General features: G+C 36.3%; 1 protein-coding gene across 1 annotated transcript in view; it reads left to right on the top strand.

Annotated features, from left to right (window-relative positions):
• The window catches only part of LOC103606255 (lipid phosphate phosphatase-related protein type 5), a 74,617-nt gene that overhangs the window by 3,361 nt on the left and 59,308 nt on the right, over positions 1–11,948 (top strand). The window contains exons 2-3 of the mRNA XM_008590862.1: positions 46–178; positions 699–949. Of these exons, the coding sequence (XP_008589084.1) occupies positions 46–178; positions 699–949 (384 nt within the window). The remainder of the gene's footprint in view (positions 1–45; positions 179–698; positions 950–11,948) is intronic.

Here is an 11,948-nt window from a genome sequence, read left to right as displayed (position 1 = left end):
TACTAGTTAAATTCTAATATTCCTTATCTTTTATTTCCTTGAAAGATAATAGTTGGAGAAACTGCTGTGTTTTGCCTACAACTAGCCACAAGGGATTTTGAAAACCAGGAAAAAACTATTTTAACTGGAGACTGTTGCTATATAAACCCACTGGTCCGCCGAACTGTCCGATTTCTTGGTATGTGTTTATTGAATTGTTTTTATTGTTGCTGAAACAATGTTTATGTAAAAGCTAACCTTTAAAATGACTGGTATTTTAACTGAATGCAAATATTAGGTTATCTTTTCTTTGAAATGTTTCAATTTGGTTTTAAAAATAAATGTTACATACTGATATTGCAAGACACCCCTTCAGGATGTCATTTCCACATTACTTCAAGGAAAANAAAAAATGACATTACCCAAACACAGTCTTAGAATATATTTTCTTCTTTTATTTTATGTCTTATAAACCTGCCATGCATACAAATGTAGCCAGTGGTAGACAACTCAATATGTTAAATAATTTAACACTCCCACCACTCCAGAAAGCCAAGGGAAAAACTGGAGAGGAGTGAAATGAAAGGAACCATATGTATATATGTATAGAGTACTTTATAGTTTTCTAAAATATTTCCATTTTGGTTTATTGTAAACTAAAATACAAAAATTAAAAAAATAAAAAAGCAAGAGTTAAAATTGTTTATTTTCTTCCTCAGGAATTTATACATTTGGACTATTTGCTACAGATATCTTTGTAAATGCTGGACAAGTAGTTACAGGGAATCTGGCACCACATTTTCTTGCCCTGTGTAAGCCCAACTACACGGCACTTGGATGTCAGCAGTATACACAGTTCATCAGTGGGGAAGAGGCCTGCACGGGCAACCCCGATCTCATCATGAGAGCAAGGAAAACATTTCCATCCAAAGAAGCAGCTCTCAGTGTCTATGCAGCTATGTATCTGACAGTAAGTACGGATTATAAACCCGGCTTAGTCTGTATTTCTGTTAGTTCTTCCAATGTAGAAATGCTTTTTCCCTGCCATAATGAAAGTCACTTACAGTACATTAACAGCTTTCTTCAGGCCGTTTAATTTATTTTTAATAGTAGCTGTTTGCACTGTGAGTAAAATTAAGTCGGTTGACTCTCATGGGGTTGTGTGTGGGTTGTTGGTTGTATTACAAAATACAGCCATTAGCATTTCTATTTGAAAATATGTTTGTCTTTATGTTAAAGAGGACATGATGGAAACAAATTTCTTTTGCAGCATTCCCCATGAACTTGCAATAGCACAATTAACGGAAATACCCAGGCCTCTTAACTGCTTTCTCAAGCTCGCGTATTCCCTGGCAAGGTTATTGGTAACAATACCATCATCATATTCTCCATCAATGTTTTAATAGTCTCTCATAGGCCAAACGAAATGTCCTTAGAAATTATGTTTTTTTCCTTTATTCTTGAGTTTTTGCCATCATTTTAGTGGTAAGAGCCAGGCCCCTTTAGTGGTAAATGCGGCTATCTTAGGACCTTTCAGTGGAAGTAAGTGATCATAGTTGCGTGCATTACTGACATGCAGCAGTATCAAGAAGGGCAGCCTCGGCAGGCAGCTGTTGACCCCAGCATTCCTGTCTCAGTCTTTCCCTCCATCTTCAGGCTGTCGGGAAGCTATGGAGTCGGGCTCCAAAAGTGTTCTTTGTAGGCTTTTCCATAAACTCCAGTGAGAAGTTCGGAAAATGTAATTGACTTTGGTATTACTCCTTACCAATGGTTCCAATATCTATTCCTTCCAATTTCAGCTCATTGATGAGATTTGTAAAGACTCAAAACCAGTTTGAAGCCAAACTTGATCATTTCTAATGACCTGAAAAAACTCAGGATTATTTTTACCCTCAAAGAGCTTTTTGATAATGGAAATGCTTCTAATGCAATCACATCAGGCTGTAACTAATAGCAGAGAGAATCTATAGCAATACCCCATGTTATCTGTACTTGAGATTGGAAATAAAGATTATTAAATAGAAGGACAATTTAGGAGGGGAAATATACCATTATAAACAACATTCGCAATGACAGGATAATTTTGTAGGCCATTAGAGTATGCATTTTGACATTCTTAAAGTTTTTTTTTTTTTTTTTTTTTTTAAANACTTTTTTTTAACTGACACAATAAAATTTAATATAAATTAAAATTATATAAAAAATTAAAAGTATATTAAATTTAATATAAATTTTTTGATTTATCAGATAAAAGTAAGTATATCTGTATATAATAAGTAACATTTAAGATACATTCTGATCAGTATTGAGACACGGTGAGGATAAAGTAACCCTTCAACGTATTTCTCCTATTGAAGAGATCGAGATGAAGCCTTTGAAGATATTATGCTTAGATGACCTAATCTCTACACAAACCCATTAAAGACTAACCAAGTGTCATCTGGCCTTTACATCTCTCTGAAGACAAAAGGTCTCCATATCCAAGACTGTTCTTTTTATTGCCATCAAGTTATACATCTCCAAAGCCCTCATTTATCCTGTTGAAGGAATGATTTGTGTATGAAACCTTAAAAGGTTACTCTTCACATGCATTAATAACAGTTTTCTTGATTCATTTCTCTTTGTTTGAGAGTCATTTAATAACAAAATAAGCAATAGCAATAATATACTCAGAACTAAAAGTATTTGATAAAATTGATGCTTTCCTAAATACTGTTAAGCAAATTATATTGTGCCTATTTAAGTAAAATATTTTTCTGTATTTGTACACATATTTCTAAATAATGTTTCAAAGTAAAGTGTGCTTTTACATCTCTGTATGTTTCTTACTATTATATCATGTGATTTTATAAAACATTTAAGAAAGCTTAATTTGTTTCTCGTTCCCTTATTCTGATTTGGATGTTTCTAGTTTGTCGCAGTAAAATGGAAGCTTGTAAGCAAAGCATTACTGTAGAATAAGATATCCTTCTTCATATTGATTTTATCCTTAAGGTCAGCAGAGTGGAGACACTCATTGGATCTCACTTTAATAATTACATTTTATTGGCCTTGGGTCGATGCACTAATATTTCAATTCTAAAGCACATTAGGGAACTTCACAAGTATCAAAAGACATTTCCATATTCTCTTCAAATATTTCTATTTTAAATAGGAGAACCTATTACAACAGATAAAAAGAATGATTTAGTTAAATAAAATGAGTACATCTTAGCCTAGATTTCCAAGGAATACAGATGAGGAAGATTTGTTATTTACATTCTCATGTTTGGCTATGAAATTTTGGAAGCAGAGGTTGTGTACATTAACATTTTATAGAGCTCAGTTCTCTTTCATCTCTCTGCCTCTTCCAAATTTCTGCTTTTGATAGCCCTTACTTTGTACAACTCATGGAATGCTGGTGAGATATAAAGAAAGGGCTTCTTCTTGATTTCTTTTAGAATTTTTAGATAAAGAACGAACTAATAACTTTGTTTTATTACCATTTGGATACACATAGAGTTTTGCAGTATTCAGGGTTTTTTGCTTAAACCTTTTATAATCTTTTTTTTTCTTCTTTGTTAACACATTTTTAAATTTTATTTATTTACTTATTTATTTTTATTGGTTATGATTATTCATAATCTTACATAATATTTTGAAAATTAAAAAGATAGCCATGAATCTAATACTGGAAATTATTTGATTCTACACAATTTCCTGGTGATTTTTATACAACAGCTAATAATGATGAAAAGGCTTAGGAAATAAATAATCCAGAAATATGTAACTAAGAAGAAAAACATGTAATTATTACAATAAAATTATGACTTTTTGGTGAACCACCTCTTTGGGGAAATATTATTTTGGTATAGTTTTAAAAGGTCCTGATGGGTGTCATTTCCCAAAATTATAAAAGAATGGATTTCTTTACATCAGTACTACATCCTTGAAGGTTATATCTGAAAGTCTGCTTGAAAATAATGTCAAAGAATTTATTTTACCTTCTTAAGTAGAAAAATAAATTTTAACAATAATAAGCAATGATATTGAATTATTTAGAAAATATTTTTAGTATTCAAGTAAATTGGCAGTTTCCTTACAAAAGGAGAAAAAAAAATGTACTTCATTTTATACCTTCATGTACACAAAGCAAATGAATTTTAATATTGTAAAGATAATTGAAAAATTATAATTTTGATTGCTGTACGCTTTACCAAATTGTCCCAAATCTGATAAATTGAAAGCCAATCCAGAAAAGGCGGGACTAAATTACCAGCAGCTCTGTGACTTTTAAAAATGTATTTCTGAAGACAGTATAGAGATTAATCTGAAAGCATTCTGTTTTACTTAAGATTTTCCATGATATTTACATGAAAACTGATGGCATTGGATTTTACTGCTAATTGGCACCTCCAGCAGAGTTAATAGCAGTCTGAATGCGCATAAGAGGAATAATCAAAGGGAGACAACTGCTTTGCTTTATGTTAGTGCAATAAAAAATATTTTCAAAAATAGGAAAAAATAAAGATTGCTAACATTAGTAAAACATGATAGACTGTACCCTCTCAAGATACCCTTGTTTCCACTTTAAAAAATGACATTACCCAAACACAGTCTTAGAATATATTTTCTTCTTTTATTTTATGTCTTATAAACCTGCCATGCATACAAATGTAGCCAGTGGTAGACAACTCAATATGTTAAATAATTTAACACTCCCACCACTCCAGAAAGCCAAGGGAAAAACTGGAGAGGAGTGAAATGAAAGGAACCATATGTATATATGTATAGAGTACTTTATAGTTTTCTAAAATATTTCATTTTGGTTTATTGTAAACTAAAATACAAAAATTAAAAAAATAAAAAAGCAAGAGTTAAAATTGTTTATTTTCTTCCTCAGGAATTTATACATTTGGACTATTTGCTACAGATATCTTTGTAAATGCTGGACAAGTAGTTACAGGGAATCTGGCACCACATTTTCTTGCCCTGTGTAAGCCCAACTACACGGCACTTGGTTTTTTTAAAGATGACCGGTAAGGGGATCTCAACCCTTGACTTGGTGTTGTCAGCACCACGCCCAGCCAGTGAGCGAACCGGCCATCCCTATATGGGATCCGAACCCGGGGCCTTGGTATTATCAGCACCGCACTCTCCCGAGTGAGCCACTGGGCCGGCCCTCTTAAAGTTTTTAAGCCAAGTTACTTCTATTCCTCACTGCCTGGACTTTTCAAAAAATCCTATTAAGAAAATTTTTATAGAGTTAAGGAGCCAATTCTGCCCTATCCATTTTTTCTTCCACTGCCCATCCAAGTCTCCACTCTGATTTCTGTGAAATTTCTGTTATGACTCCCTCCTTGCCCTTTCACTGGGCTCCCCAACTCTGTTGCCCTAATTTCCACTGATTTCTCCAGCCCATCAGCTGTGCTTTCACCCTCATATTCTAAGATACCCCTGGGCCTGATATGAAACATGCTAACTCATGCATATTCTTTCCTGTTCCCTAAGTAGCTTGACTACACATTCCACCTCTACTAGAATATGAAGCACTCAGCCTTAAAATGAAAATTTAAAACTTCAGTGAATCAGAAGTCACAAAATGCTTTTCATTCATTGCCATCACCTCTAAATCTGACATTTATATTTGTATCTGAGTATGAATTGCAAGTACATCTGCATATAAATATGTAATCAAGCCAATGATGGGAGACATGTTTTAAAATGCCCCCGACCCCAAATACTGTTACATGAATATTTTAGCACTAAGCATCTAATAGATGTTAGATTTTGCTGTGTAACCAGCATTTGCCAATGGTGGTAAATATGCTACTATGGTATAATAAAAACACTTGGCCTTATCACTCTGCCCTAATAGTGTTTCAGAGACATGGCTATGGGAGAAGGCATTATTCTTTTATGCACTGGGAGAATCTTAACATCTTGTTTTGCTTCTGCTCTGCTGGCCACCTGTATGCATTTGTTTCAGCAATTTCTGAATTATAAATCATACTGTTCTAGTCTATAATAAAGACCTGTAGATAATAATAATAATAATAATAGCTATTATTATTATAATAGTTATAGCAAACATTTAGAGCATTTACTATGTGTCAGGCATTAATCACTAAACTTCTACTAGCTTATTTAATACTTTACTAATTCTTATATATTATTAAATGTATTGTTTATTATTATTTATTTAATAATTGATTATTTGTACTAATTTATTGAGAACTCATAACATTTTTTGAAGTATATACTATTATTATACCCATTATACAGATGAGGACACTCAAAAAGGTAAGTAACTTGCTCAGATCCATAGAACCACAAATTTTCCTGGGAACAATGATTCTGAAAGTTCCAGAGAGGGAAACATTCAATCATATTAGCTCTAATGTGTGCATGGTCAGCTGAATTCCCTCCTTCTCCTCTTGCATAATCTCAGCACCCAGTGAAGTTTAAAGCCAAGAGTGCAGATGGTAGATTCATTTAGAGAAAAATCATTTAATAGACACTGTAACACTAGGAAATCTTCTGTCATTAAACAGTGGTTCAGACTCAAAGTTAGGATTCCTGCTTGTAATTACATTGATAAGTACCTCTGTCTTTTTAACAATAGATTCTGTTCTCTACTAACTGCTTTTTTCTCTTTTCCCACCACCCCTTTGTGTGTGTATGAGTGTGGGTGGCTGCTATGGCAACTCTGAATATAATTCCTACTGCAAATGTAGGCTTTACAGTCAGGTTTTGCTGTTATATTTGAACCTATATACAAATATATTTCCATCTTCACTAGAGACACCTTGGGAAAACTTTATAATAGAAACGTTAAGGTGTTTCAAACTAATGCAGTCTCATGAAATGCTTGCCAAAATTTTGATGGGTAGGTAAATAGGAGAAGACAGCTATATATATTTAATATTCTCTGTGGAAACTTAGAGATAATATATGTCTAATTTGGTGTTGGTGTTAAAAACATATGTAGACTCATAAATAAAAATAAATGGTACCTATTATGAAGCATGCAAATAAAAGTTGAACAATATTTTTCTGATGCTTCTCTATGTGGATTAGTAAATAAAATTGAGGAATTTAAATTCTGCCTTAGCATCTGACTTTAATTAAGGCTTTGGGGATAATTTGATCACAGCTTTCTTTTGCTTTACTGAGAACTTTCAGGAAAAAAGAAAAAAATCCCTATTCCTATTTTTACAAATACTGTTGCTTTCCCAGAAAGAAATTCTGAAGGATATTTAACCCTCAAACATCAAATTTATAATTCATTTTTAAGGTATATTAGAATAATATTTAAATTTGGCTTTATGGTATTTCTTTTCATATAAAATTGGTAACTTTTTTTTCTAATTAAAGGCAAATGAACTTCAAAGTTCAGAATGAGAAATCATATTTGGTGACTCTGCAGTTAACCTTATAGACTGTTGAAACAGAAAGGCATAAAATGATCTCTTGGGGTCATTTCCAACTCTGACCTTAGATTTTTTGAAAATTAAAAACAAAAAGAAAGAAAAGGGAAGAATTAGCTGTATTTGTTTCCATTATCTATTGCAGCATTACAAACCATCCTAAACTTTAAAAGAATAATAGTCTACTATCCTCAGGATTCAGTGAGTGAATCCTTGCTTCTCTCATGGGTCACATTCAGCTGACTAGTTGTTTAGGATCTGGGCTCTCCTGGAACAGCTCAAATAGATGTGCCTTCTCACAGGTCATCTACCCTGACGGAGTCTCAGAGGAGCCTTCCATGAGAGCAAAGGCCAAGCTGCAGGGTGTCTTGAGGCTTTAGTTCCTAAACTTGTTCAACATCCCCATCACCGCATTCTGTTTGTCCAAACAAATCACAAGGCCAGCCCAGATTGTTGGGGGTGGAGAAATAGACTCCACATGTAGATGAGAGATGCAGCAAATTCACATTGTAAAGAGGCGCATGTACCAGGATAGGAGGAATTTGTGGACATTAAACAATTAACCGCAGTCTTTTCCCAGAATATCAGTGGAAAGCTGTAAAATTTCATGTCCGTCTCTCTCTCCTCCTCGCTGGTGGCCAGTCATTGGCACCATCCTACTCTCGCATCCCACACAGCTGTCTTTTATAACATGCTCACAGCACTGACATAAACACAGCCCACTGGTGTCGTTCATCCCCTCCCCTTCAGGAGACAAACTAAATTCTAATTCTACAGAGGGGCACGAGCCTCATTCTGGGGTACAGGAACTTGCTAGTTGTAGCAGTTGGTTTCATGAGGCTGGTCAAGGATTGCGTTTAGAGGAGAGGGAGTGGGGTGGGGAAAAAGAAGAGCTCTGTGCTGCCTTCATGTTTTCGTCTTCACTGGCTGATGAGATCTCGCTGCCATCAGAAAGCTACTCCTCTAAAGCTTCCCTGACTAGGAGAATTCAACACTGAAATGTATAAGGTTCCTGTGCTCTAGATTTCAAATGAGCAAATGTTATGATGTGTTTACTAGGGAGTATATCAAAAATCTTTATTGAGCACGCACTCAAAACGTGACTGCTGTACGATTACTGTGACTGCTGGTGCTGCAACCACTATTATTAGTTGATTGACGTTTCTCTGTCAGCCTTCAGCTAAGTGTTATGGGCGGGGGTGGGGAAGGTACAAAAGACATCTGCGAAGTACCCCCTAGGTCCCCATATTTTCCCTACCATGCACCACTTTCACTATTTACCTTGTTTCCTTTCCACTACTCTCCTCCATGCACTCTGTCACAAAAATCTTCTATCTTATATACTAGTTTCCTATTCCAGTGGGCCCAGATATTAAATAATGGCCCATAATAATGAAAATATAATAATGCTATTTTGAAATTGAACACAAACATTTATTAAAATGGCCGTGATGGTAATAAGCAGTTAAGTAAATGTTTAAAGACACATGGATGCTCTGGCTTCTTTAAATGACACTTCTATTTGGATATTCTGTGATTGACATGTGGCTTTATAATGGCACATAGTTCTTTATTCACATCACAGAGATTGCCATGTCTTCAACAACGTATCAGAACCAATAAGCAGCATGAGATCACCAGTGTTGCTAACTGTCTTAGAATAGTCAGCCAAAAAGCGAAGAGCATTGACATTTTAGTTAGTGCATGTGGACTTATTAAGTGTAAATATACTATTCTATTAGGCTGTTTGAAATTATGAAAAATATGTCACAGAATTGCATTAATATGTCTGGGGTTTCTTAGGTGTCAGCAAACTCCAGCTTGGGGACTGCTGGCAGCATCATGCACATTCTAATTAGGAAGAGGACCTACTATTATAGGACAATATAAGATAGGGCTGCATTATGACTTTTGCAGGCCCTAAGTACTTGTGCCTTCGTGGGACCCTTCCACCACCACGACAAAAGAAAAATTATATTTTATATTTACGTTGCTATAAAAACAAATTTATAAGTGTTACATATTAAACATTTTATTCAGTCTAAAATTTCAGTTTTCCTTCTGATTTTCAAAGAAAATATTTTCATGGGTCCTTAGAAGTGTCATAGTTCCTGACTACTATGCCTGCTGTACCTACTGGGTAAGGCTGCCCTGAGGATAGTACATAATAAAGTTCTAGATAGAATGTGATTGTTAGTGTACCTGGTAATGACCATCAATGCCACCCAGTGTCCAGGAGGCAGCGGGCACTGTTGGCAAGCATTACAGGGGAGTGCTCAGAAGTAAATGGCTCTTGGGATGTGTCCTGAAGATGGATGTAATTTGGATAGGTAAAGAAGAGGCATTCCAGGTACAGGGGAGAGCAGGAGCAAAGCCAGGGAGCAAGAAACACTAAAACAATCAGGAAAAAGTGAGGGGGATCCTCCAAGGGGGGCATATGTGGGGAATTGCGGGATGTAAAGATCAGCAAGAGCGGGTAAATCAGAGGCACCTTGTAAACCAACCTGAGGCTTCATGACTTGAGTTAATAAGCAACGCAGAGTGGAAGAGTGACATTACAGAAGCAGTGCTTCGGAAAGATTGCATTTAATTCCATAAGTACATATAGACACCTAGAATGTATCAGGCCTCTCTGCATACTGGTATAACCTCTTTCTGAAGTTTGAAAATGGTCTGGTGGAGAGTAAAGAGGAGGTTAAAATGAAAAGAAACTAAAAGTAAAGGGAGCCTTTTAAGGAGATTGTCACAGATTCTGAGACATAAAATGATAAGGATTTGGACTCAGCTGATTTCCTTAAGATTGAGAGCCCTCGTTCTGATGAGACGAGGGTCAGATGAAATCCAGTGAAATCATAGTTTCTGAGGCATGGAATGAGCTGGGACTCTGTTAGCTGCCAAAAGCCCAAGCCATGGCAGGGAGAGTGCAGAGAATGGAAGGTCAGACCCAGACTGACAGCTACTCTGGTGCACACCTCAGGGTTTATGTACCATCACCAGCTGACTTAGACATGGTGGCTAAATGGAGCCAAGTCCATGGGCCACACTGCAGTATTCAATCTGCTACTTTATTTCAAACCCTTGTACCCAACTACCACTTACTTAAAAGTGACTATTTGCCTAGCATCATACTAGGTCCTTTATGGTCCTTACCTCTTTTCATGCCTTAGTCTTCAGATCAGCTGAAATGAAAGCAGGGCTGTCTTCATTTTACAGGTAACAAAACTGAGGACATGAGAGGCTAATTAACTTGTCCAAGGTTGCTCAGCTAGTACGTGTTAGAGCTGGGGATATAACCCAGGTCATTGACTTTAAAGCCAATATTTAGTCTCTTACGTCACACTACCTCCTTGGATGTACCACACTGAAAAGAAGGCCGCCACATTTTGAGAAATCCAGAAGCAAACTTGTTAGCTGATTTTTAAATGAATATTGCATAATGTGAGTTAGGAAAATAGTTGACAAAGTGTGCACTCCAGAAATTCCTGTCTCATGTCCTATTTTCCAGATGACCAAGTAGCTCCAGCACTAAAAGTTACATAGATAGTCTTGATTATTGGATTTTAATTGTACTGCACTTTGATTTTAAGTGAATACATATTTTATTCTTATAACCCTTAATTTTTAATATTTTATGCTCGGTATATCATTTACGGTGTTAACTGTAATTGCTTTTTAAGATGACAACTTCTAAGTTACCTTTAACTTCTTTACAGTGTACAATAATTGGCTACATAATTATATAACTAGTATTAGCAGCGCTTACAGCTGGTAAGAACTTCATGGTAGGTGATACCACTTGGACAGGGTCCCACAGAAGCCAGCTTATGATGGGCAGCTCTGAAGCCATGGTTATTTGATATCCTGAATCCAAGCATTCTATCTCTGCCAGGCCCAGTAACATGGTCAGGCCTCTGTTTCAAAAGACATGCAATTCTCTGCTTCAGGTGGCATGGCCTTGCTCCTGAACTCCTGGACTGTGCACTGTGATTCCCCACTAGGGCTTGCAGTGGACTGCAGACTCTGTTTTCCTACTGCTGACACCTCAAACACTGTCATGTCTACTGGATCATACGGCCCAGTACCAGGGCTGCTTGCCCCACAGCCTGTACCTGATGCAGAGCCCTTTCCTGCTCCAGGTGCCACTCAAAGCTGGCAGCTTTTCATGTCACCCAGTGTCTTAGTCAGTATGGGCTGCTTATAACAAAATACCATAAACTGGGAAGCTTATAAACCACATAAATCTATTTCTCATGCTTCTCTGGAGGCTGGGAAGTAGAAGATCAAGGCTCTGGCAGACTCAGTGTCTGGTGAGGATTTGTTTTCTGGTTCATAGATGGTGTCTTGCTGTGTCACATGACAGAAGGTATAAGCTAGCTCTCTGGAAACTCTTTTATTAGGGCACTAATCCCAATTATGAGGGCTCTGCCCTCATAACCTAATCACCTCTCGAGAGCCCCATTTCCTAATGCCATCACCTTGGGGGGTTGGGATTTCAGCATATGAATTTGGGGGAGTACAAAAACATTCGGACCAGGTCACCTGGTATATGGGCCAGAGCAG

This window comes from Galeopterus variegatus, unplaced genomic scaffold, assembly GCF_000696425.1.
Source record: "Galeopterus variegatus unplaced genomic scaffold, G_variegatus-3.0.2 Scaffold6409, whole genome shotgun sequence".
In the NCBI taxonomy this organism is placed as follows: Eukaryota; Metazoa; Chordata; class Mammalia; order Dermoptera; family Cynocephalidae; genus Galeopterus; species Galeopterus variegatus.
This window is presented reverse-complemented; position numbering and strand designations above follow the sequence as displayed.